The sequence below is a fragment of the Aythya ferina genome, assembly GCF_964211825.1.
Source record: "Aythya ferina genome assembly, chromosome: 18".
Taxonomy (NCBI): Eukaryota; Metazoa; Chordata; class Aves; order Anseriformes; family Anatidae; genus Aythya; species Aythya ferina.
Genome location: NC_140317.1, coordinates 5,015,008 through 5,041,401, shown reverse-complemented (window position 1 = coordinate 5,041,401; position 26,394 = coordinate 5,015,008). Strand labels below are relative to the sequence as shown.

Below are 26,394 nucleotides of genomic sequence, written 5' to 3'. Positions count from 1 at the left end.
AGCCGGCCGGGAGCCGGCCCAGCCCCGCAGCGGGGCGGCTCGGGGCAGGGAGGCAGCCCGGCCATGGAGCTCTACCTGGCCGTGCCGCTGCTCTTCACCCTCCTGGCCCTCGTCCTGGCCTCCGTCTTTGTGAGGCTGCGAGGGACGGGAGGAGAAGGAGAAGGAGGAGGAGGAGAAGGAAGAAGAGGGGAGAGGCTCCGGGAAGCGGAGGAGCCGGGCTCTGAGGGGCCGGAGGCTGAGGGCGGCCGGGTGCCTGTGGAGGAGGTCGGGGCGGGCGGTGAGGGGAAGGAGGCGGCCTCCGAGCGGCGGGGGGACGAGGAGAAGAAGGAGGAGAAGGAGGAGAAAGAAGGGAAAGGAGAGAAAGGAGGCAAGGAGGAGGCTGCAGCAGCAGCACAGCGGGGCCCCGAGGCTGAGCAGAGCCCCGCGGAGACCGAGAGCATCCCCAGGCAGCCTCCAGCCACCGAGCCCCGGGAGGCCGGGCAGCAGCAGCAGGAGGAGGAGGAGAAGGAGAAGAAGGACACCAAGGTAAGGCCGACAACGGGCTGGGGGCTGAGGAGGGCACGGAGGAGGCTTTGAGGGGGTTGAGGCTGCTGGGGTGAGGCTGGGGGGAGCGCTGCGGGCTGGGCTCCGCTGCCAGCATCCTCCCCACCGTAAAAAAAGAAGGGTGGGGAGGGGGATTTAGGGCTGGGGGAGCCTCTCCTCTCCCCACATCCAGCCCCAGGGGGTTGTCTCCTTCCCCCGGGTGCTCATCCAGGTGCTGGGGGTGTGGGGTGATGGTGCTCCCTCTCCTCGCCCTCTTTCTGTGGGTTGCCCCCATCTGGTCCCTTGAAGCTCGGGGATGCCTTTGGTGCCCTGCTGCTGTCCTTGCCCCCTAGGGAGGGTCCTGCCTCCCCCCTGCCTCCCTCCCACCCCCAGCAGGACGCTGCCCCCAAGCTCTGACCCCTGCTTGAACTAAGGGGGAGGCGGCGGGGGCTGCCTGCTAAATCCTCCTCCAGCCCCGGATCTTGTTTAAAAATAAAAGGGCGACCCGGCGGCCGTGGAAAAAGCGCCTGGCTTTGCTCCCGCCCGGCTCTGCCCTGTGCCAGGGGCTCAATCACAAGCCTAGGGGTCTGAGCTCGCTGCTCCTCGGCCCCAAAAAGGGGGAAGTGAGCCATGGGGTGGCTCCCGGCCCCGGGAGGGATGCTGCCCGCAGCCTGCTCGCGCTGCGTGTTTCGGCTGGGGAGCGCAGGCCCTGGGCGCTGGCGCCTGCTGGCTATTATTAGCAGCCTTTGTAATACTCAGCGACCGTGCCCAGGCTGCTGGGCAGCACGCAGGCGGACCGACAACCCTCAGACAGACAGACAGCACTCGCCACTGACTCACTGGATGGCCTCGGGGAAGTCCCAGCGGGCTGAGCTCTGTCCTGGGCTCTGGGGGCTGTGCCCATCTGCTGGCACCCCAACCCCTCCTCGCCTCCCGTTTCCTTCCCCGAGCCCCTGCGCCCTTCTTGGCCGTGGGTACGGCTCTCGAGCAGCCCCCTCCTTTATCTGCCCCCCAGCAGGGTGATTTAGGGGTGCCTTTGAGCTGCTTTGTCGGGCTGGGAGCCCTGTGCCTGCCTCGAGCTGGCCGGATCCCAGCCAGGTTTGTTGGCAGCACCCAGCTGGAGCTGCTGCGGGGCCAGGGAATGAGCAGGGCTCCCTGGTGGGATGTGTCCAGAGCTCCCAGCACGCAGCTCCTCGCCCATCCCGTTAGCTTGAGTCCTCTCAGGAATGTTTTTCCTGCCTTCTGGCTGTTCTTCAGCCCCAATTTCCTCGACCAGGCACCGCTGCAATCCTTCAGAAATGTGCTCAGGCAGAGGTGGCACCGTGGGGTCTGCTCGGGGCGCACGGGGAGGCTCCTGACCCCACAAGTGCCCTGGTGAGCCTGGCACTGGGTGGCCATGGTCTGGAGGGCGCTTTGCCATGCCGCAGGTTGTGCCAGCCCCTCTTACCGCAGCACAAAAACGGGCACAGGACCCGAGGAGGGTCCTGGCCAGTTTGTTTTTTGCCTGCCAAATGATTCCTTTGGCTGTAGGAGCCGGGCGGGACGAGGTGCCCTGGCCCCCGAGCTGCTTTTTTTTGGGGAAGGAGCAGGACCAGGGGGCGGCTGCGATCTGGGTGGTGATGGAGAGCAGCAGGAAGGGGGAGGGATGCGTCCCGCTGCTGAGTAAGTGTTTGGGAGCGCTGCCCTGTGCGTGATCGTGGGGCTGCCAGCACGGCCCGGTGCAGGCTGCCAGCTTGGTGGGGGCTGGAGGTGCTGGGCAGCCAGCAGGGAGCAGGGAATGGGGGAAGGCATTCACCTCCCGCAGGCACCGCACCCGAGGGAGCGGGGAGTATCGATCCCATGGGCAGAGCAGGGCAGACCCTCCCCGGCGCTGCAGCCCCCCTGTTTTTGTGGGATGTTCCCTGTAAATGCCCTCCAAGCTGCCTTGATGCTGCTTTTCCGTAAAGCCCCGTGGATGGGACTGGCCTCGGGCAGGGAGCTGGCTGGGAGCAGTGTGAGCTTCGCAGGCTGCTGCCGCTGGGATCCAGCCCGGCCGTGGCCGTGCCGGGGGCTGAGGCCCCGATGTGACTCAGCAGAGGCTCCCAGACAGCTTTGGGGCTGCTCAATTGACTCCATACAGCAGAGGGCTGCACTCTGAGATCTTTCTTCCTTTTTCCTTTTATTTTTTTTTTCCTGTCTGCTCAGCGGGTCGGGGCTCCCCGCAGCCATTAAGCGCTCCGCCAAGTGCTGACGGATGAACCTGCTCGGGGTTTGCAGCGCTGGCACATCTCATGGCCGGCTGCAGCCCTGCACCCTGCTGCCTCCTCTCCCTTTGGGGGCAGCTGCCGAGCTCTGCGGCCCTCCTGCTCCCTCCCCATGGCCCCGTGCCCTGTCCCAGGGGCTCCATCTCCTGGGGCAGGTCCGACAGAGAATGGATCAGAGGGAGAGGAGCCCAGAGTCCTCGTGCCCATCCGCTGCTGGCCGTGGTTTCCCTCTTCCCTGCTGGCTTCCATCACTGAAGGAGAAGTTAATTAGTGTGTCACTGGCTGTTCCCAGCCCCAGCTCGTTAAGCGACAAGGTGCTGCTGCTGCTGGAGTGCTCCCTAACGAAAGGCTGCTGAACCTGCAAAAAATGGCCCCAAATCTCCAATAATCCACTAAGTTTCTGCCCTGCCCAGAGGCTGCTGCTGCTCCCCAAGGGTGGGCAGGAGGGGGGTGCTTTGCTACCATGGGGCTGAGCACCCCCCCTGTGTCCCTGCCGTCACCCGGGGGGCTTCCACCTGCCCCTAACGCTGAGCCCGAGCAGCCCCGAGCACACCCCCCTGCTGGAAGAGAGTGTGTCTAATTAGCCTGCCTTTAATTAGCCCCTGGGACAGGCTGTCCCTGCAGCGAGGTGGGGAGGGATGGGGCGATGTGCAAGCCCTGCTAGGGGGATGTGGGGCCAGGAGGGCTCTCCCGAACCCACAGAACTTGAATGTGCCCTGACTTTAGCCTGGCTCCATCCGTGCTGCTAATGAACGTGCCACAAATTGGGAAGGAGGCAGGAAGGGAGGCAGGAGGTGGCAGCCCTCCGGGGAGCCCACGTGTGCCGTGCCCGTCCCTCCAACCAAGCCTGGGTATGGCCGAGGAGCTGCACGGGAGCACCAGAGGAGCTCCAGGACCCGTCCTCGCCTGCAGCAGCGGTGCTGGGGGCAGCTTTGTGGGGTCAGGCCTGTAGGGTGCTGCCTCTCTCCATATGGGGACACGGCCCTGGGGCAGGAGAGCATCCCCACAGCGTGGCTCAGCTGCTTGGGCTGCCAGGAGGACGGGGAGCCGCGGGGTCGGGCTGAAAGGGAGCTGCCGACACAGCAGCTGCTCCGCTTTGCTAAACCCTGCCCCACGTCTTTCTTTCTTTCTTTCTTTTTTCTTTTTTTTTTTTTTAAGGCTTCCTCCTTTCCCTTTTCCTCCTGGCTTCTCTCCTTCTGGCCCCGCTCTGCTTTCTTTGTATTCTTTCTCTTGCAGAGTCTTGCATCAGGCTTGGATCAGAAAGCGCAGCCATAAATGGCAAGGCGCAGGGCCCGCAGCTCGTTCCAAGACCTCTCTCTCCCCGCTCGTTGCAGCCCTGGGACCTTCCCTTTGCCCGCAGTGGGGCTCTGCCTGTCCCCATCCTGCCCGTAGACACCGGGGCTGTCCCTTTGACTGGGATAGGGGAGAGGGACCCCAGCCCGACGGCCTCCTCGTGTCCCTAATGAGAAGGGAAACCCATTTGGGGATGGAGGGAGCGGGGAGGAAACGTCTCCGGTCAGCCAGAAATGAGCTGAAAAGACCAAATGGGGTTGTGGTGGGGATCCCAGCCTCTTCCCGTGGCACCGAGCTGCCCCCTGAGCCTCTCCTGGAACTGCTCCCAGTTTAGGGTCGGGCTGTGAGAGGCCCCCTATGGTGGCAGAACCACATGTGGGCTTTTTCTGGGGGGACAGCACCAACCTGGCACACCCGAGCTGCCTTCCCTGGGGGAGTGGGGCTGTGCCCAGTGCCACCGTGCCCCAAAAATCCCCTCAGGTCCTGTCCTCACCCCTGCTTTTCCCTGAAGCCTCCGCTCTGGAGTCAGGCTCGCGTGCAGGCGTCTGCGTGCGGGCCGTGGAAACTAAAAGGGCAAAAGCACATTTCTGAGAGCTAACGAACGCCTCAGCTCCAAAGCCAAGGCCTGCCAGGAGCCAAGACAGCTGGATTGCCGCGTTGTTGGTTAAGGTAAACTGCTTGCTGGCTCGTAACCCTGCTCGTGGGCGAGGGCTGTGGCCGTGCGGGCTGCGTTCCTCACGGCTGCCCCCTGCAATCCCCTCCCCTGAGCTCGCTCCTGCTCCACCTGGTTCCCCCTCTCCACGGCCAGGGTGGGCTTCCCAAAGCTGCTCTGCGGGGCGTTTTTGGGAGCAGAGCAGGCAGGGGCTGTGCTGAGCTGTGCCAGGGGCCGAATCTGGCCGCCTGCAGCGGGGAGCAGCCGGGGGCCGCGGGCACGTTCCCAATTCCCAGCCCCGGGGCCAGGCAGCTGCTGCCCCGCACGTCCCCTCGCCGAAGGCAATGCCACCTTTGTCTGCTGCAGCAGCTGGCCCGGACAGCCCGTGTCAATCCTCCTCCTGGATGTGAGCAGCCCCCCTACAGCTTGCGGCGCTTTTTGTCACCCTCTTTTTCTGCGGGGAGGCTTTTTTTGTTCGGTGTATGTTTGCTGATGTGAAACTAGGAACACGCAGGCTGGTGGTCGGAGCGCTCGGGTCTCCAAATCTCCAGCAGCTCCTGCTGCTCTCCGGCCCTGGTTTGCATTTCTTTGCTCCCTGCATCGTCCTGGGCTGTGCTTCGTGTAGAAAAGCCTGCTGGAAATCCGGGACCTGCTCCCTGGGGTGCAGTGATGCTCTTTCTCTCTGCCCCGGCTGTCTGGGCTGCGGGCACGGCGTGGGTTTTGTCCCTGGCTGCTGTTTTGCAAGGCTGCCCGGGGGCTGCTCCCATCCCCAGGCTGGTATTCGGCTGCAAGGCCACGGGGACGCGGCGTTCCTTCTCCCTGCCCACGCACAGCCGCCTCCACGGGCACCACAGGGCTGGGAGGGGAGGGCTGGGAGGGGAGGATTCTGCCTCCAAGCTGCAGAATGCAGAAACCCCAGCCTGGGGGGCGAGAATATTTAGGGGGAGGAAGCTTCCCTGCGATGGAGAAGGTTGGGAGCGGAGCTGCTCCTCTCCTATCACCCCCTGCTGCAGCAGCCTGCTGGGCTTTAGCATCCCCAAATCCCCGTGTGAACACGACGTGGTCCCAGGGTGGCAGGGCCCAGGGGGTGAAGCCTGCCCCCTGCGCTCCCCTGGGGCTTCGGGGATCCTCTCCCAGCTGGATTTTTGTGCTGGGGGTGCAGAAATGCTCCTCGGATGTGCACCCAGGGCTGGGAGCGTTGCACGGCTTGGCCCCATGCGCGCCCCTTGGCAGCTGGCTGTGAGCAGACAGACAGACAGACAGACGGATATCAGAGCCAGAGCTGCAGCACAGGGGGAAAGGGAGGTGCTGGCATCTGCCCCTGAGCAGAAAAACGTTCGCTCTCTCCAGCAAACTGTCGGCTGCCACGGGCAGGGGTTCCCGGCACGGCCGGGGCACGCTGCTGTCGCCTGCCAGCTTGGCAGCCCCGGCTGCTCCCGCTCTGCTCCCATCAAGTGGTGCCTCCAGAGGGTCAGGGCTGAAATATTTTCCGTCCCTGGAGGTCTGGGACTCCTCTTCTCCCTCGTCCTCGGCAGGGACAAAACTCTGTAAACCCATCGGGGTTGTTCCTCCAGATCCTGGGGGGTTTGGCAGCGTTTTGGGGGAGAAAGGCTGCTCCCTGTGCTGGAAAACAAAGCACCCACGTTTCCTAATTGCTTCCACTGATAAATGCTGAGAAATTCTCCCTTCCCGATGCCTGGGAAGGGAACAGGCTAAAAAAAAACCCTCCTGGGTGGCTCCTGGGTGGGTGAGGTCTGCAGGAGGGGTGGATGTGGCCAAAATGCTTCCTCGGGTTTAGCTGGGAGCATCCCCGGGGCCAGGGCCAAGCATCCCCTCCCCGAGGCTGCTCCTTTGGGTGCTGCCGGCCCCGGGGGTGTCGCAGCAAAGTGCCCATGTTAGGAAGCGTGGCCCGAAATAGCGGTGGCTGCTGGGGGCGGGGGGCTCGGCCGCGTGTCCTGCTGGGGAGCCCGAGAGCCGGGTGGCGAGGAGTGGCCGTGAATAATGCACATTCCTCCCCGATGACAAAGCAGCCCGGTTCTCTGCTGCATGCCACCACGGGGCGGTTTCTACAAAGCCGTGCGCTGTGAACCCTGCGTGGGGTCCGTCCAGGTTTCCCTGGGGTCTCTGCCACCCCTGATTTTCCCCCTGTCCCCCCCCCAAAGCTCCCCCACGCTCCCTTTCCCCATCCCACGTTCTTTGTCCTCGGCACGTGAGCCCTGCTGCTGTGAGCTGGGATCACGGTGGGTGCTGAGGGTGCTGTGGGTGCCTGGGTTTCGCCCGGGGGGGGTTTGCAGCCTTATCTCCGGGGCTGGCAAGGTTTCCTCCCTCCCTGCTTCCCATCTGCGTGGCTTCGTTCTGCGCGTACCACAAGCGCGAGGAATCTGGGCTTGATAAAGTTTGTTGCAGCTGGTGGGAGGCAATCCTAAAAACTTTCAGACTTGCTTTGTGTTATAAAAAAAGAAAAAAACAACGCACAAAACAGCCGTGCTGTTTAATTCCTGTGCTCCAAAGCCCAGCCCGGCCGGTGCAGCAGGAGCAGGGAGGTGCGTCCTGGGGTCCCAGCACGAATCCCCCGGAGCACGTGTATGGGACGGCAGGGCAGGATGCTCCTTGTGCCTCTCCGTGCCCTGGACCCAGCCCAAAACCTGCCTCCTGCCCTCCTAGGGCTATTTTTGGTGCTCGAGGGCCCAAGGGAGGAAATGACTTCAATGGCAGCCCTGTGGGCACAGGGACCAGAGCAGCCTCCACGATGCGTGTGCGTGCTCGCAGCCGCTGCTGCAGGACGCCGGCCCTGGTGGGTGCATGGCTGTGCCCGGGGGCTCCTCGCTGTCCCCCACTTTACAGGGAGGTGCTGGAGGTTTGCAGCCCAAAACCCCACTGGCACCCAGCGAGAAAGAAGCAGGTTAATGAGCATTTCTCGTTAGTGGGCATCCTTTTGGCTTCTTCCCGAAACGAGGCAGGGAAGGGGTGCCCAGCTGTGGGTTCTCGTGGCCAAGCTGAGCACGGGTTCTTTAGGGCAGTGCCTTCCCCTCACGGCTGCTCTGTCTTTTATCCCCTCCAGGAGGAAGATCCGGACTCAGAAAGTGAGAAGTTGGTGGTGAGAGAGCCGGAGGATGAGGACGGTGAGTGCCGAGGAAGGCTCTGGGGGAGGCTCTGGGAGGCTGAACCCACAAGAGCTTGGGGCTGGTCTCCTTCCTCCAGACAACACAGAAGGGACCGACAGCCCAAAATGAAGGGAAATGTAAGGCAAGCAGGTACCAGGGTCCCCACAACAACCCAAGGGCTCCCATAGCTCGTATTTATATTTATGTCCTTATTTATAAATAGCTGGGAGCAGGCAAGAGCCAGGATTAGTGCCCAGAGCCAGGGTGGGCGAGGGGCAGACTCGCTCGGCCCCAACTTTGCACCCCGACAGCCCCTTTTAGCTTCCCCTGGCACAGCACGATGGAGCTGCCCCAAAAGCTCCTCGCTCCCCTCCAGGAAGATCTCCAGGAGCTTTAGTCAGAGCCGCGTTTAACTGCTTAGGCAATTAGTTGATTGGAAAACGATTAATTGGCTCGTTGGGGGGACAACTGCTGGGCTAAGAAAATGAAACAGATGGGGACAAGCAAAGTGGGTCCAGGGGGACTCTGCCCTGCCCAGGGGTGCTGGGACGTCCCCCAAGCCCTGGTCTTTCAGAAGGGTGCGGGATATTCCCCCTTCCCTGCCCCACTTTCCATCTGCCCTTTTTAAGGCTGCGATCCTGGCTCAGGAGGATTACACCTAATGCCCCGGGGAATCCAATTTGAAGCCCGGTGCCGTGCCCAGGGTGGGAGAAGCGCCTTCCGAGCAGGCAGGGCAGCCAGGGGACGCCGACTGCACCCGCTTGGGTGTCCAGCTGCTGGCGAGGGTGTCAGCAGGACCCAGTTTGAGGCACAAGGGCCTCATCCTGCCATAAGGATGCTCGGTGACGTTGCTCCGCCAGGGTTTGCCTCTTTGGGGTCAGGGCTGTTTGGGGGCCGTGCCGCTGTGCGTCACCCCCAGGCGGCTGGGGCTCAGGTGGAGATCTTCATCTCGGGCTCGTGCCTTGCTCAGCATCCCCCAAAACCCAGGATGTCTCTGCGGGAACAGGCAGACCACCAGAGCATCCCGTCCCCGCTCCGTGCCATCCCACCCTTAGGGAGGGAGCAGCTGCAGAGCTCGGAGGTGCCCCCACCCCGCTCACACCCCTACAAGCCCAGGGTCTGTCGCAATGCGAGCGCAGGGAGATGAAAGACAAATATTTTCTTTAATAGGATCTCCGCGAGGCTCCCGGTAAGTAGGTCACCTCGAGTTCCCCTAGTGTTTTCGCCATCCCCGCGGAAGCCCTGCCTGCCGTTTTGGGTTCGTTTCCTGAAGTTTGTTTTCAGTCTGCAGAGAAAGTTCAGAAAACATCCAGTGGTTTCCAAAGCTGTGTGCTGGCTCTTTTTTTTTTTTGTTTTTAACCACAATACGTGGGCAGTGAGATAGGTAACCTCCTCTCCTCCCTGTTTGCTTCTTTTCTGGCAGGACGGCAATGAAACTGCCCTTTTTCGGACAGGCCAAATCCCCAAATACAATTTTATTTTTTTTTTTTTGGCAGAGAACTGCGTGAGGGAAATGCTTTTAATTGTCCTTGAAATCAAGCAGGCTAGACAAAGGTAGTAAAACAGCTCCTGCTCTGCATCGGGGCAAGGAACAGGATGTTACACCCTGGGGTTTGTTTGCTTTTTTTGTCGTCCCCCCAAGATCTCCCAGGGCAGGGCCAGCCTAATTTTCTTCCCGTGCACTTTTATGGCCACCCCCAGGGGCTGAGGAGCTGCGTTACCATTTCCAGCTGGCCAGGCTCGTTGGGCTGCTGGTTTGGAGGGGGTTTTCTACCCAGGGATGTGGGATACGGCCAGGCTGAACGTGTGGGGCTGTAGGATCGGAGCACGGAGGGTTGGGTTGGCCAGGCTGCTCCCTGGCAGCGGTTTAGGATTAGAGAAATCGTAGAATCGGGGAATCTCCCGAGCTGGAAGGGAACCACAAGGATCAGCGAGTCCAACGCCTGGCACCACACAGGGCAACCCAAAAATGCTGCGGACCAGCAGGCAGCCAGATCACCGGGACTTCATGGGAAAGCTCAGTAGGGTCAGAGACAGAGGCAGGATGAGGCTCTGGCTTTCCTGTTGACTGGGCATCCCAAGGTTTCCAAGAGCGCCAGCAGCCGCTGCAGCCGTGTGGGAGCCTGCGCTTGGAGGAATCGCCAAATTGAACCCCAAAGAAAATCCTTACAGGCTGGATGGCCCAGAAAATAAAGGAAAGGTTCTGATGCTGAATCCTGGGAGCGAGGAAGGGAGGGGAGAGGCTGTGGGGTGGTGGTCACTGGGGCAGGGGAGACTTTGAGGCTGGAAGGGGCTCCCTGGGGCCAGAGGCTACACAGGTGGGGTTTTCTCTCCTGCCCAGGAGTCAGAGCGGTTTCACCACTTTTGGGGTCTTGTTGGTCCCCCGGAGGTATCACTCGGGGTATTTGGTTTGTGGATAACGTGCAGCTTTCCAAGGAGAGCGAGATAACATCTGCTGGCTCCTCAGAAGTGGCCCCAGGGCTCGGCGGGTCTGTGGCAGGAGCAGATGTTTTGTGTGGACGTGGAAAGAGCAAGGCTGGATGGATCGAGGGGAGGCAGCCCTGGGGAGATAAAGGCTCACAGATAAGAGCCCGCAGCTAACCAGGAAAGGCAGCTGCCCCGAGCAGCCGCTCCTCCCGGGCTGCCCTTTGGATTCGCCCTCTGCTCCCGCTGTTTTCTCCTGCGCGGGGGAAGATAAAGCAGGGAGAGGTTCTTAAAAGCAAACAGCGCTCCCACCAAATCCGATTGGGGAAGGATCGGCTTTGGCTCAGAGGCCGTGAGCTCCGGTGCTAATTAGCCCAGAGGAGGAGACCCCCGTGGCCTCGTCAGGTCTGCTGCTGTGACGGAGGGGGCTCAGCGCCAGCCGTGTTGGTGCTGTGGGGGCCTCACGGGCTCTGCTGTTTGCACCCCGGGGTGCACAGCCTGGCACCTCTTCTCCTTGCCAGCTTTGCCACGAGGGCTGCAAGCTCAGGGGAGCCGCTGGGTGATGTGACCCGCACCAGCTCTGCTCGGGGCACCGTCCCCTGAAAGGTCCCCTGGATGAGGAGGGGGAGAGAAGAGGAATGCAGGTCTGGAGAGGAGAAGCAGTAAATGCTGCCAGCTAATCAGGGCAGGATTAGCATGCCTGGATAAGCCGGGATGGGTCTGCGAGGCTCTTGAGGGCAGGCAGAGCGCAACACGCGCTTCCCGTGCTGTGGGATTTGTGTGTCTGCTCCCAAAGCAGGCGGCTCGCTCAGGCTGGCAAAATCCCATCTCTCTGCTGCGATCCCTGGCATTGCCCGGGTTTTTTGGAGGCTCTGGAGCTGACGGCAGGAGTCTCCTGTGGTGGGGCAACCCGGGGTGTGTGTGGCAGCAGGGGTCAGCAGCTGGAGGGAACAAGCCCCTGGGTGTCGATGGTCACTCTCGGGTGCTTTCTGCCTCACGTCATCTCCTTTCTCTTCCTTCTCGCCCTCTCCAGCTGCAGACGAGGCGTTCTCTTTCAAATACAGTCCTGGAAAGCTGCGGGGAAACCAGTACAAGTCGATGATGACCAAAGAAGAACTCGAGGAAGAACAAAGGTACGTCGAGCTTCCTTGCTCTCCTTGCCCGGCCTGGTCGGCACCCCCTTGAAGCCAGCGGGGTGTGTGCAGCCCTCCACGGGTCCAGGCCTCTCCCAGCCAGGAAAACCTGGGAACAAAGTCGTGCCGATCGGGGAGATGAGACACTGTGGCCCTACAGACATGTATCTGGGGCTGGTTGAGCTCAGACCAAATATCCCAGCTCGTCCAAGTCGGTGTAGCTCCCCCGGCCCCGTTAGCACCTCGCTGATTCCCGTCTGCTGCGGGGCTGCTCGCCAGCTTCTTCCCCTCCCTTTGCCCCAGGCTGGCCTCCAAGCTGAGGACGTGGGCATAGTTTAGAAATACCAGAGCGAAGTGAGTGTCTGGGGAGCTTTAGAGCTCACTGGGATGGGGCTGAGACTGGGATTGGCGTGTAACAGGCCTGCTGGGGATTTATCCATCCCACGGTCCTGGCTGAAGTTTCCTCCTGAGCTCGAGCCCTGTCCTGTGACCACAACCCAGCTTTCTAGCTGATCGTTTCCCACTTCCCAGCCTGTACAAAGAAAGTCAGCCCCAGCCTTGCACCTGGAGCTGCAAAACGCTCTCCGGACCCAGCCTGGGCTGAGGTCCCTTTGTCTGGCAGTGTGCGGGGGGAGCCCTACAGCCCTCAGGCACCCCCAGACCGTGCTGACCTGGAGCCTTCAAACCCCACAGCCGGGGGCTTTGCCCTACAAGCAGCCTTTGCAGAAGGCTTTGAGATGTTGTTCCCTCCCTCACCATCCCGGGGGAAGGGCTGTGGGGCCTGGTGGTGTCACCTCCTGGGATGATTTGGGGGGGATTTGTCAGCCTTGCAGCGCTGTGGTTTGGTGCCACCGAGCCCCACATGGAGAAGGCAAGGACGGAGGGATCGCACCTCGCCCTGCATTGCTGGTGGTGTCAGGAGAAATGTTTGCTCTTCCTTTTGCTCTCTTTATCACGCCTGGAGCACCCAAATGTCCGACACTAAGCAGGGCGGTGAGCGTGTTGTGTTTTCCCTCGGGAAGGGTGATGGTGGAAGGACCAAATGAATGTGAATGAGGCTCTGGGGGCGTGATGGGAATTGCTTTTCAGGATCCTGTTAGGCACCGATACAAAAATCTGCCCCTGAAGGCAAATTCAAACCCTGTGCACAGCGGCTCGGGGTGTCAAGGATGGGAGTCCCGCAGGGCCTCGGGTGGTTCCCCCATGGCACAAACCCTCCTGCTGCCACCCGTGGCGCTGGGGACGTTGGCTGGGGACAGCAGTGAGGCTGGGATTTTGTGTTCTGGATCAAAGGATGGGCTCCAGGGGGTGGCAGACCCTTCCCAGGCACAGGGGACCTGCCAGGCATCGCTGCTCACGTCCGTCTGTAGCGGTCCCAGGGCAGGGCCATGCACCTGGGACTGACAGACACTGCCTGGGCGTTGGGGACTTACAGGATCTCACAGCATCTTTCCACCCTGAAGGCCCTCGGCAGCGTTTTCCTACCACTCCTTTATTTTCTCGTCTCTCTTCTGTACTTCTGTTGTTCCTTTCTTTCAGGCAGCTTTGTGATTTTTTACTTTATTTTTTTTTCTTCCCTGTCTCGCTATGTCGCTGGCTTATGTTCTTCCCCCCTCAAAAAAAAAAAATCTTCACTGTGGCATCAAGCAGCTTCTCATTTCAGGCCTCGCGGGTGGTGCAAGGGGACAGGGCTGCTGCCAGGTAAGGTCCCTGCTCAGCCCGGTCCCGCACCTTCCTCCCTCGGCAGCCCTGTCCCCCCCTCCCCGTCCCCGCGCCCCCCACGCTGTCCCGCACGCCGCCCGTGCCGCCGACCCGCTGTGACCCAGGTTTGCCACCTTTATGTTGCAGGATTGAGCTGACCTCTGATCTCACATCCCTGTAGCACGTACCTTAGGTCCTCGGCCACACACATTCTTGCAAACCCTTTTGGTAAGGACGCGCCGGCTCTCAGAGGTAGCGGTACCACCGGTAACGGCTGCTAACGTGTTGGTTTTGCTTTGGGGGTTCTATTTTTTTTTTTTTTGGGGGGGAGGGTTTGTTTCTTACTGCAGTTGACTGCCTGTCCCCCCTCCCTCCCTCCCCACCTCTTTCCCCTTCCCTTCTCATAACAGATTAATGAGCCCGCTCCCCTCTGCCTCCATCTCGCCTTCCACGAGCCCCAAAGGGACCAGGATTGAGGCTTTAGGTTTGGGTGCTCACCTCATCAGACATCCCACAACAACTTCTGTTGCCTGATTTGGGAATTTAGGGCTGCTGGGCAAGCTGGTAATTAGTCCTAGGGCACGGAGCTGGAGCCGGGGTGCTGCTAGGCCCCCCGTTTCCCCAGGGACCAGCAGGGACCCGTGTGAAGCAGCTTGTAAGCAACGTCCCCAAAATGCAGGTGGGTCCCCCAGGCCCCCTTAAAGCTGTTGGCATTTTGCTTGTCATAGCCCACGAGTCTTAATTTGGGACGTCCGATTTTGGAGATGCTGTTGAATTCCTTCCTTTTCCAGGCAGGAGAGAGCAGGCCAGCAGGAGAAGGGGTTGTTTAACCGCAAACCCACTGCTGCTCCAAGCCACATCCCTCCAGAAGCTGCAGTTATCTCGCCGACTGCTCGCGGGAGCCTTGTGGCTTCGGGCTGGTGCTAAATCTGTCCTCAAAGGGGAAGGAGTGTGACCTCTACGGAGCGATGCGACTTCCTGCTCCTGGGCCCTTCAGCCTTAAAAACCAGAGGGGCTTCTCGCTAGGGGAGGATGGTAACTGCTGCTGGCAAACACATCTGCTTGGGTGCTGGCCCTGCTCGGCCACACCTGGTGGGTTAGCGGGGCTTTTCGAGCAGAGGCACGTAGCGTTTGTTCCCCTGGGGGAGAAAAACAGTCTGGGCAGGAAGGGGAAGAGTGCAGGGGAAGGATGCAGCCTTTTGGTCGGGGCAGCGCAGCGTGGTTCCCAAATCTTTCTGCGCTGCACCTGAGGATTTTGGCCATCGGTTGCCGGCCGGAGCTGCCGTGGGGCAAAGCAGGGGCACGGGATGGGATGTGGAGCTCGAGCTGTGCAGCCTGTGCCCGTCTGCTGGCCTGGCTGGGCACCTTGTGCACATGCAGGAGGGAGAGGAAGGGCTCCCCGATGTGCTGCAGGGCCTGGCTCCCATGGATGGGTTGCAGTGGTCTCTGCCAGCTGCTTTTCAGCCCTCCCCTGAGCTAGAAAGACGTTAGTGGGGTTGTTTTTGCAGTTAGGAGCATGATCAGGGCTGTGCTGAGCAGCGACAGCTGCGATGAGGCTTTGCTTTTAGTAGAAAACAATCAGGGGAACGGCTCCCTTGGGTTTTTGTTTTCGGTTCTCTCTGCAAGGCAGAGCAGGACCTGGCAAAGTCCTGGCTGGCCTCGGTGATGCCGAGAGGTTGAGCTGCCTGCGCTCTGTCCCTGCTGCTCTTCCTTTGGTGTGCAGGCTGGAAAAAAAAAAAGAGATGGGATCCCATCACAGAAAGGTCTCTCCTTTATCCTCTCTGGTATCTCAGGTTTAGGGAGAGGTGGGGTGGAAAGCCAGAGGCTGTCCCCTGGCCCTCCTGGGCATGGAGGTGAAGCTCTGGGTCCCGCAGTGACATTTCCCAATCAGTCAGCTGCCCTGGGCAGCACGAAGCCACCAAGATGCTTCTCACTGCAGCACCAGGCAGAGGCTGTGCGTGCACTCCCTGCCTGCTCGGATGAAGTGTTTGTGGTTTCGTGTAACTCTAAGCAGTGCTGGGAGGTGAGTGGAAAGTCAGAAAGAGGACAGGAAAGCCCCTGACCCCACAGGGCCCAGCTGCGAGCAGGAGGGCATCTGCAGAGCTGGACAAAACCCTGTCCCAGCAGCCCACAACGCTCTGGATCCCCTCGAGCAGGGTCCGAGTGAATGGCACCAAACTGCTCAGGCTGCGCTCGTGGACGGGGCAGCTGAACCCCCAAGCACACTCCAGCCTCTCTCAGACTTGAGGAGAAGGCAGGAGGAGCTGCCTGGTTTCCTTTGCTAGGTTCCCAGCATCGGCTCACCCTCCTCGGAGCAAGTTCTCCTCCTGGCCAGCCGTGGGTGGGCCGAGGAGACGCTGCTGGAATCCAGGCTAGACTTAAGCCTAGGGCTCAACTGCAAATTGGGATTCAGGCAAGGGGAGCTGGGTGGCTGTAAATCTCACCCTTGGTGCTCTTCTTGGTGGTCATTTAGCAACAGAAACCTGGCTCCTCCCCAGCTGGGTGCAGAGTGCTTCTCGGTGATGAGGCACTGAACAAAGCCAGGCTCGGAGCCTGCAGCAAGGCGGGGGGGGCCCGGCCAGAGCCTGGCTCCAGGGAAAGGCAGAGAGGAGAGGAGAGACCAGGGGTGCAGCTGTGGCTTTGGGCAGACCCGTGCCAAAGTTCAGCTGTGAAGCAGACAATGCTTGCAGCGATGGGGAGCACAGAAGGGCAGGAAGCAGCTGCAGGGCTTTAGCTGATGGACCTTGACCTATTTCAAACACCTCCGCTCCCAGCCCTCCAGAAAGAAGGGGGTGGGCTGATCTGGGGGAGGTTTTATTTCAGAACTCCATCGGCATCTGTCCCTGTCCACCCCCTGCCTTCCATCACATTGCCCTGGCTCGCTCGCTTGCTCCCCTCTCTACAGCATGGGCTCTGGGCCTCTTTCTCCTTCCTTCTCCTCTGCCAACCCTCGCCCCCAGCCCAGCTTTGCTGTCCTGTCCCGTCCAGCATGGTGCTTCTTTTGTATGAGGGTCGCCGGTAAGTTTGGGCTTGCTTTGGGGTTTTTATTATTTGTTTGCTCTTCATCTCCTGCAGCACGATAGTCGTCCTGGGCTGAGGGAGGAGGAGGAGTAGTGGCAAGGGCTGCAAAGACCAGGGCTGTGAGACTCTGCTCAGGGCAGGCTGGCCACCGCTTCACCGCGGCCACCAGCCTCAGGGATGGCACTGACTATAGGCAAGGCTTCCTCCAGCCCCAAAACACCATCGCCTGCCTCCTGGAGGAACACGTGTGCTTTGGGGTGCCCAGTGAGCTCCCTTGGTTCCATGCTCCCCCGCAGGTGCCAGGGGTGCTAGTGCGAGGAGCGATCTCCTGGTGGCCCAGCAGTTCTCTGCCTCCAGTAGCTCCCTAGGGAATGTGTCCTCCAGCCTACGGGATGGCAGAGGAGTTGAGCTCTGGCCCTATTTATAGAGCATCGGCTTGAGTCACGAGTCCCCGGCGGCTTTAACCACGGAGCGGCTCAGGGCGCCTCCCTCAGAAATGCAGGGGAAGGGGAGGCCTGGAGGCCCCTTCCCTGTCCCCTCCTCTCCCATCCCAGAGGGGAAACTTTTCCAAGCTCCCCCGCAGCCTTTGCAGGGTGTGAGCCTCCAACCCTGCCGTGGGACGAGCTTTCAGACCAGACAGCAGCTCTGCTTTGAGCTCCCAGGGCTTTCCTTGCAGCTCAGGCCCCGAACTGTCCCAGCTTATGGCTGCTTCCCCGCACCTCCCTCGCCCGGCGCTCCCAACTTCTCTTCATTTGCTTCTGCTTAGTCCCGCGCGGCATGGGCAGCTCGCCGATCTGTCTGCTAACCCTCTGCGGGCCTGGGACAGCCTCCTGTGCCACATCGAGGGCTGTGGGGCAGCTGGGCACAGCACCAGGCTGGATGTGAGCTGCCAGACCAAGCCGGAGCAGCGGCGCCGAGGGATGGAGGGGAGTGCAGGCTGCCCCATCCGTAGCTCTCCTCGCTGCTGCGGCTCAGGAGCGATGTGAAGGGATGGGCAGGCAACTGAAGGAGGTGATCACGGCCTCTGAGACACCTTCCTGGCTGTGGCTGGGAAGCATAGGAGGCTTCTGCCTTGAAACAGCGGTGAGCGAGGGCAGCCTGGCCGGCGGCACAGTCCCCGACCCCACAAACTCCTCACCAGCCCCCGTCCTCGAGGTGCTGGGAGCTGTGCTCCCTGATCCCGCAGGCTCTGGCAGCCTCGGCTGCTTCCCTGGTGTTCCTGAGGAGCAGCAGGTACTTCCCGAGGTCCTGTGTACCTCGGGAAGGGAGGAATTTCAGATTTGTGTTGATAAAATCTCCCTTTGGTACCTTTCGCTCTCACTTTTCTCTTTTCTAAGCACTGTCTGTCTCCTTGTTCTGCTGTACCGGCCTCTCTCCGTATTTTACCTGTTGGCTGAAGCAACAGGCCCACAATTTTGGGACCACCGGGAACGCTTAGATTTAGTATGGCCTTTCTCATATTCTTCCTGCAGTGCTGTGACCCTGGACGAGATCGGGGTATGGTCGCTACCAGAAATGAGGTGGTAGCTGTCCCAGGGGTAGAGACGTGGGACGTGCTGGTGATGGGACCAGCCAGTAGCAAGATGGGGGGGAAATGCAGCAGTGCCTGGGGCCTTTCCTCACTGCTCTCGACCCTCCAAGGTCAGCCATAGCTTTGGGGTGAGAAGAGCCCAAAGCCACCTTGCTAGCCGCCCTCGCTGCCAGCATTGCAGACCAGAGGACTGGTGTTCCTCAGAAGCCGAGCACTGGCCTCCCCGCTAGGGAAAGGAGCTGGGAATGCTCCATGCTTCTGAAAACCAGCTTTCTGAGGGAAACTCTTCCTGAAAAGGGTGCAAGCAATTCCCAGAGGTGTTCAGAGCGAGATGTTCTGGGATCTTCTCCTTGGAGTGCAAGGGCCGCTCTGGAAAGCTCTGGTCTGTGGATGGGCTCCAGGATTTCCTGACCTCCTGCTGTGGATTTTGCATGCACGAAGGATAAAAGCACGTGGGGATGCCGCCAGCCTGCCCTGTTTGTCAGTGCTGTCTGCTCTCTGAGGCAAGAAGTCCGTGCCCTTGTGCCAGTGCCACTGCTGAGCCGGAGTGAGGGGAATGTTTCTGAGCCCATGGGAGTGACACTCAATTTCCATCTGTGCTGGAGATGCTGATGGCAGACTGCAGAGGAACTGGGCAAAAAGAAAGGAGGGCTCCAGGGCTCTGAACTCCCTACCAGAACATCCTCCCCGTGTCCCCAGCAGCAGAGGCCAGTCACCTCCTGCTTCCTGCACTGGTGGTCAGCCTCAGGCTCCAGTGCTCCCACTGCCAGCTCAGGTGTGGCACCTGGGGGTCTCGGTGTGCTGCCTCCGGCTGCTCTGCTGAGAAGGATGTTGTATGACTCCCTGCTACCTCGTTCCTCCCACGGAGATGTTGCCCCAAGCCCCTCATAGCTCAGAAGTGATGTCTTCGAGACCTTCAGCTCCCAGACCTTCCTTACAACCAGGGGCCTTCCCTCGTCTGAGCTTCTTCTTCTCCAGGTGTTCTTCGCACGTGGCCACGTCCAGCTGACAAAAAGTACAATTTTATATTAAATTCAAATAGGGGCGTCTAGCAAAAGCAGAACCTCATCCGGCTTGCCTGACGTGCAGCTGGGGGAAAGCACGCTGGCCTGACTGATTTCACCATCTGAGGCAAATGGAAAGGAGGGAAGAGCCCGGGATAAGCAGAGGATCACGGCCCAGCCTCTACCCCAAGATAATTAAGTCTCTTAGACTCCGGGGCAGCAATGCCAGAGCTTCTCAGCCTGGGGGTTACGTGGCTTTGATGTCCCTGGTGACAGACTGCCTCGTGCTCTTTAATCCCCCTCCCAGCTCGCTCCAGGAGCAGCCAGGGGTATCCCTGTTGTGCAGTGGGGAACTCATGGCTTTGACAGACGTCCTCATAAAGATCTCAGCCCAGCTGTCTGCCTGGCCCCGTCCTGGAGGTGAGTATCCCTGCGGAGGGGATGCAGCCGATCCCCGGCCCATCTCCCTGACACCCTCCATCCCTCCCCGCTCCAACGGCAGCACGCTGGAGGGGACCTCTCCCTTCTGGCCCCAGTGGCCACGAGCTTATGCCCTCATGCGTGAAATCTGATTACGCTCGCGTGGCTTGAGCGGGATGATCTGATCCTCAGCGCTGCGAATCCCACAGAGCGATTATCCACTCCGGAGAATTTCCTTTCTTTGGCCTAATGGGCCAGGCACTGAGCCTCCCCAGCGCTGCCTGAGTCACCCTGCACCCCCGTGAGGCTTCAGCCTGCACCTCCCAGCCAGGATCCGGGTCGACGACTGCACTCGCAAGGCAGCTGGAAAGCGGAACCTTTTGCAGAAGAGTAAGGAAGAAATGAGGCTGCGACTCGCCCTCCTGCCCTAGCTGCCAGGAGCTGGTGACTTCTGGATGAGACTCAGGCGTTAGGGACCACGAATCCTGCTGAATTCAGGGGAATTAGGCTGGGGTACATCCACGTGTTTGTAAGTGCAAGGTAATGGGCGTTGTGGCTTCCTCAGCACAGGTCTCCGTGGCTGTGGGGAGCTCCCCAGCCTCCTGCTGGGTGTTTCTGGTTTTGGATGGTGGGCCATGAGAGATGCTGGGGCACTCAGGGCAGAGCATCTGCAGCGTTCAAGCTGGGAACAAAGGACCAAATACTTTTAGCCCTGCTCTGCTAACAACATGCTGCAAGACCCTGGGGAGTGCCTGAATGTCCCATCCATGAGACATGTCTCATAAACTCACTCTCCTTCCCTGAGATATTGGGAAAAAGTCCCACTAAAAGGAAGCCCCATGGCTTGTAGGGTCTGTTTTTGGGGGTTTTTGCTTCATTTCCACAATCAGACACATCAGTAGGAAGATCAAGAAAGGTCGACCTGCTCAGGCACACTGCTCTGTGAGACCAGGACTCGATCCTGGCTCACCTGGTTGCAGGTGGGAGGAGGAATCAGAGCTGGTGAGGTGTGCCAGCAGCCCAAGGGGGCTCTGCACAGGACAGCGAGGCAGTAATCCCTGGAGCTAACGGAGGTTTCCCATTAGCTGGGCTTCTCCAGCTCTCATCAGTAGGCTAGAAAGGTGGTCGTTTAGATTTGGTGCCAGACGTGAGGATTGACACTTCTTTGGTTGGGTTTCAGCTATCCTGCTGCAGTTGATGAAGCGATGTGCCTCCTTAGGGGCTGAGGTTTGCAAACAGGGGCTTGCTGCCCCCAGAAGGGGGAAGCTGACTTGCCTCCCCCCAGACACACTGAGTTCTCCCCCTGCTCGTTTATGTGAATAATAATGAACCAACCTGAGGGGTGAAAGGACTGAAATGATTTCTCTTCTCTCCCTGTTTCTCTTTGCAGAACTGAAGACTATATGAAGTTGTCCCTAGCCTCCTCCTAAAGGCATCCCTTGGCATCTTTAAAGGCTTGAGAGAAATACCAAAACCAACCAAACACACCCATAAGAGAAACCCATAAGCCCTCAAAACTTGGCATCCCCTCTTGGTCTGAAGTTGAGTCCTTCAAAAACTCCTGTGGTATCAAGTTTGAGGAGATCCTGTTGTGTGGCTCCAGGGACAGGGGCTGGGCCCGAGGAGTGGCTTGAGTTGTGTTTGGGGGGCTGGGATGTCCTAGGAGATGAACCTTTTTTCCCTCTCCCTCAAACAGAACCCAAATCGGATACCAAATCTGCAGCAAGTCCATTAGTTGTGTTCATCACCGTGTGTTAGCCCTGCCATGAAATCTGTGTTGTTCCTTTAGAGGGGTGGGTGAACCATAGCTCTTCTCCCAGACCAGCCTGGCCCTCGTCCCAGACCACAAAGCTGTTTCTCCCCAGAGCCAAACTCCTCTTTATTGCTGGGGGGTGGGAGCTGTCTAGGATTTCAGACGTACAGCGTTGCTCTATTTGAAGGATAAAGCAGGTCAAAGTGAGGGAGGGAAGCTGGTAGCTGGACCGACCCAAATCTTGCTTCTGTAGTGCTTTTAGCAGAGAGCTGCTCTTGCGGGTAGAGGGAAGACTCCAGAGGTGCTGAGGACTGATAGTTTAGCGGTTCTGTTTGTGGTGGAGGTTTAGGAGCCCACACTTTGGCTGCTGTTGGTACTCTGGATTCACGCTTCCCTACTCTGGTCCCCAGGGGGAGCGATCTGAGGAGGTAGCTACGGTGTCACAGGGTCCCTGTGGCTCAGGATGAGACCTGGGGGGGTCCTGGAAGAGACAGCCTCCCTGCCCCTCTGCCCACTTGCTGTTCCATTGCCCTCTTCTCTTGCTAGCCCCGTGGCTTGTCCGTGGGAGCCAGAACTCAGCACCCCCCCCAGCTCTGTCACGTACAGGAGATGTGTTTGGCTGGGGGCATTTACCTGCTTCAGGCACAGCAGGTTTCAAACCAAACCCTGCTGGTTTGCGAGACAAGAAGAGGGTCCCAGCTCTCTAGCAATGCTGTAGGAACACCAGGCTGGCTGGGGATGCATCTTTCAGAGCTTCTCCCTCACTGCAAGACAAGAGCCTCTTGGCTAAAGCTGCAAACATATCAGAACCCCAACAGGCTGCTTTCCTTTTTTTTTTTTTTTTTTTTTTTTCCTTTTTAATTCCTATGCAGACAATACTTGAAACCTTGTACACAGTTGTCCTTTCCAGCGCCTGGGGTTGGCAAACTCTTAATAAAAGGGCTCATTTAAGGAACAGCAGGAGACTTCAGCTTCGGAAGAGGCTGGGCTGCCCCTTCCCAGCCAACAACTGCAAGCGTGCTCGGTGGGTTGCGTATGAGCTTAGGCACACCCAGACCCTCTGCTTCGACATCCCTCTAGTACGGCCGCTGTCCCCCTCCGGTGCTGGCCGGCTGACTGTGTCCCAAGCACCCAACTATGCAAAGAATGCCTTATATACGTTGTGTTTCTGTTACATGGCAATATGTACATCGAGCAAAGTCTATAGTCGAGCCCAGGTCTTTTGCTAGTGGCGGCGAGTCAAACCATTTCTTCAACTCAAATGGCTGTCTGGGTATTTTTTACTTTTGTTTGTTTTGTTTGTTTGTTTTGTATCTGATGGTGGCTCTTATACCAAGGACTGTAATTCTAGTGGCTTGAATCTGTAAAAATTGCCTTTGTTTGGTCCAATAAACCTTTGAATAGTTTATTTGGTTTGTGCTTGTTCTCCCTGCCTCCAGCAGCTTGTAACTTCTCCCTCAAGAGATTTGTGTTGAAAATCTGGGTTTTAGGTTAGAGGTACATTCTGCTTTCTCGTGCCTTTTACCCCAGAAGTGATTCCACTGACTTGAACAGGAATAGTCAGGCCAGTGGTGAAAGCCAGGGATTTTCTGCTGTTTCTGCTGGAGCAGCAGGGTTGCAGAAGGATCCTGGTTTTGTCTGGCTGTGGAGCAATTAGCAAAAGTCTCAAAGGCAGAGCTCTGCCCAGGATTTCAGCTGCTGTGAACACAGATGCCCAGCAGTTCCTGAAACATAAATCTCCTTTAATATGCCTCTGGCTAACTGTCCCAAAACTTCAGCTAACTGTAAAAGTTTGGGACTGAAATGTCTAGAGGAGCCTAAGGGAGTTAAGAATGCAAATTCAATTCCCTATCAAGAAGTTGGCTGCTTTGAAAAGCCTTAATTATTCTGTCAGCAATAAGTAAAATCCTGATTTACCTCTTGAATCCAAGTAGCTTTGAGGACAGCACTTATGGAGAGAATGATTTTACTCGCAAATGGGGTAGGTTTGATCTGAAGTCGTCAAGAAAATACAACCCAGAACACTACAAAGTTGTTTTACAAGGTCGCCTTTGATAGGAGAAGCTCCTTTATGAAATCATGTTCATGTTTTTGATGCCTTTCTCTTCTTTCCCAGGCTCTTTTCTCTCTATCTTTGTTTTGTTCTCCCTTTGTTTTAGATTATGTAGCACACAGCAGGACCAGCTCTTTTTTAATTTCTGTTTTCACATGCACAGCCGTGATATTTAAAGTCAAGGGGATAGCAAAATGCACTGGTGTGTTTAAAAAAATAAGTGGGTATTGTCTGTGATCTTGATTTTAGAGGTGTGGAGACAAAGAAACGGGGCTTTGGGGAGCTGAAGGTTTCAGCAGTGTTGATGCCTGTGAAATAATAAGTGAGGGCTGCAGACCTGCGTGGAGCATTCCCAGCTGGCATGCATTTCCGACATGTGAGGCAAAGATGTGTATTGAATTTCTCCACATCAGAATGGAAATGTGCCCTCTAGTGCTCAGCGGTGATCTAAAATAAAATATTGATCGCTAACGACTGTGCTTCCCTTCATCTGGTCTGGAAAGCGCACTCGGATGTATTTCGTGTGAATGCAAAAATATACAAAAGAGGCAAACAAATCCAGGTGCTTGACAGCCTGTGGGCAGAGCTTTCTTGACCGGAAGATCCCACGTCATTATCAGGCTATGTTTGGCCTGGGGACAATTGCATTTTAATTGTAATACTATGTAATTGGCAAACGAGCTTCCTCTTGCCAGGATCCGCTTTCTTCCAGCCCTGCCTGCAGCAGTGGTGCTGGGAAGACAGCCAGCTGCTCCTGCTGGGGCTGAGCCTCGGCGAGGGGAAAACGCAGAGCCCCACTCATCAGGAGCTCAGCACGCGAAGGCTCCTCTGCCCTTTCCCAGTGGTCTCCTTCCATTGATCTTGTTCCTGGCGTGATTGCTTCTGATGCGTTGATGCAGCGCTCTCTTCTTTCTAGCAAAGGTTGTGTCCTAGTTTTGCCTGTCAATACATATTTGTACTGCTCCTGTTACGGCAACAGCTTGCCTACATAGGACTTGCAGGGAGACTACCCCAGGTTGACTAATGACATGAATTTAAGTGGATTAATTACAGCGTATTAAAGCCTTATGCAGAAAACTGGCTGTGGCGGGGACAAAGGACTCTTGACAGGACGACCATGTGGAAGTAAAAGCCAGAGGCTGTATTTCCAGCCCAGGGGAGGACTGATGATGGTGAAGACGCAGGAGGAGCTGGGATTGCAACAAATCTGTGCTCTGAGTTGCCATGGCTGAATTGTGACCCCACAGTCCTTCAGGGACAAAATGAGCCTTGAAGTAACAGAAATTTCTTCTGCCTTGGTACAACCTAAAGCACCTCAACCTCCTGAATTGTTTTAATCTCACACAGCAGAGTCAGGTATGAGGTGTGCTAGGCAGCGCTGCAATCTGATCTCGATCCTACAGGAGTCTGGTAGTGAGAACGTACCAGCCCAGATCAGAGCCACGGTGCACATTCATTTGGACCTAAAAAGTGATTTTGTAAACAGTTGCATTAATTCATGATGTACTTGAGAACACAATATTCCTGTACAGCCCACCCTTTTGTATTTCTGGGCAATGATCAGTAGATGAATGAACAATATAAACTCTTTTATAAAGATTCCTCAAATAAAGCACTGTCTGACAAATACCAATCTTTGGGCTGCAGGACATATAACAATGGTTAACTTCTTCGGGTTAGGCAAAAGTCAGGATATAATTTTTTATGGGGAACAGGAAGTTAATCATCAGCTGTGGGACTTCCTAGGGTTGTAAATCTGAGCTAGATGGTCTGTTGGTCAGACTCTGCCCACAGAGGAATCACCTTTTTGCTGTACTGACTACAGAGGCCATCTCATTTTTGACAGTGGCAGATCAACCCTTGAATCTAAGCAGATTTTATCTATGATCTTATCTTCCAGTGGCTGATTAAAGTCATGTCCACCCTGGAAGGCAGTCTAGTCTCTAGTTTTAAGGTAGGGTATACATTTTCAATTTGATGGTTATTCCTGAATTACTCTGTATCTGCATACGTATTCTCATTACAGAATGAAAGGACTCTGTGCTGATAAAGCTTAATGCGGTTTTGTTATAGGGTCTGCTAGATCAGGACATAGTGGCCTTACAAAATTCCACTTGTGGAGTTAACCTGGAACTTTGAGCATAGATAAACCCTAAGAAACTCTGAAGCTGCTGCTAAAGCAGTCAGTTTCCTCTCCATATATAAAGAACCACAGAGAGATCTGCAAGATAATTGGATAGCTGGGAGGGTGGGGGAAGGAGAACCAGAAGCTATCCCTTTCTCATCTCACACGGGCAGGTTTCCTGCTGTCAGCAGGGCTTGTAAAATGACCCACGTTTGGTTTCATGTTTCGTTTGACCATGGTGTGCTTGCTTGAAGTGCGTGCTCGGGACTGGCTATTCCTACTTCTCCTTTTCTTGTTGACAGGGTTCAGAGAGAGCAGCTGGCTGCCATCTTCAGGCTCATGAAGGAAAAAAGTGACACATTTGGAGAGATGTCTGAAGGAGACATGAAGGAGCAGCTTAGACTGTATGATATATAACCCTGTAGCCAGTGAAGACTATGCCCAGAAGTCATCTTGGCCCTTATGCAGGACACTGGAGATTGTAGTACTATAAACATGTTTCAGTAGTTATTTTGCATTTCCAGGTTGTTTTGCAAATCTGTATAGGTCTATGATATGTATTTTTAAAGACTTGCATTTTTTCACCCTTTTCATCTTTTTTTCTTGAACTATCATGGCATTTTCATCTCATAAAGAGATTTTACCTCTTTCTGGCTGAGCCATATGTCTCAGTCATTCAAAGCAGTTAAACTTTAAACTTTTCCCTGGTCATGCTTTGTAAGAATGAATTTTCAAACCTAGTCATTAATTGGTTTGAGACCTGATAGAAGCCAAAGATGATAATAGAACAGATTTTAAATGGATGAAGAGAATAGAATCATAAAACAATTTGTGTTGGAAGAACAAAAGGAGGTCTGTAGTTCAGCCTCCTGCTCAAAGCAGTATCAGCTATGGGATCAGGCCAGGTTACTCAGGGCTTTATCCTGTCGGGTCTTGAAAATCTCCATGGATGGAGACTGCACAACCTCTCTTGGCAGAGAGGCTTTCAATCCTACAGTTAGAAAGGAAATAGCCAAAGACAAAGCATTTATGCTCTGATTAGATGTGAGCTGCCATTCCCATCTCCTTGAAAGGAATACTTCATCCTCCTTCACACTGGATTTTTGAAACAAATCCAGGACGATTCCGGCTGACCCCGCTGAGCTCATCTTCATGCCTGTGAAAACTGCAGCTAGCTTCAGCCTGGAAGCAGAAACATCTCTTCGCCTCTTGACTCTGGTAAAAACAGTACAGAAAGGTGGCTGGCATTTTTACAAGGACAATTGTGTCAAACTCAGATCCTATTCTCCTAGTGTAAAAATTATGTAGGAAACTATGTGCTTTGAAAACCTCTGTGAACTTATCGTGTTTTGAACACTCTCGACCGACCCTTCGTGGTTTGGACAGAGTAAATCAGTGAGCATTCCTAACTTAAA

At 56.9% G+C, this 26,394-nt stretch overlaps 1 protein-coding gene across 5 annotated transcripts; it reads left to right on the top strand.

The window, feature by feature from the left end:
- On the top strand, window positions 1-26,394 carry MXRA7 (matrix remodeling associated 7). 5 transcript variants are annotated; one of them, XR_014684569.1, is made up of 5 exons: window positions 2-525; window positions 7,772-7,832; window positions 11,272-11,371; window positions 13,220-13,339; window positions 20,439-22,209. XR_014684569.1 is itself a non-coding variant. In XM_084492179.1 (5 exons), the coding sequence occupies exons 1-4, from the start codon at window positions 64-66 to the stop codon at window positions 13,251-13,253; spliced, it is 657 nt and encodes a 218-aa protein (XP_084348305.1). In that variant the 5' UTR covers window positions 3-63; the 3' UTR covers window positions 13,254-13,300; window positions 20,439-22,209. The 5 variants fall into 5 exon arrangements, 4 of the variants coding, with proteins under 4 accessions (XP_084348302.1, XP_084348303.1, XP_084348305.1 ...); XM_084492179.1 differs by having other exon boundaries at window positions 3-525; window positions 13,220-13,300; XM_084492176.1 differs by lacking the exons at window positions 13,220-13,339; window positions 20,439-22,209 and adding an exon at window positions 25,282-26,394 and having other exon boundaries at window positions 1-525.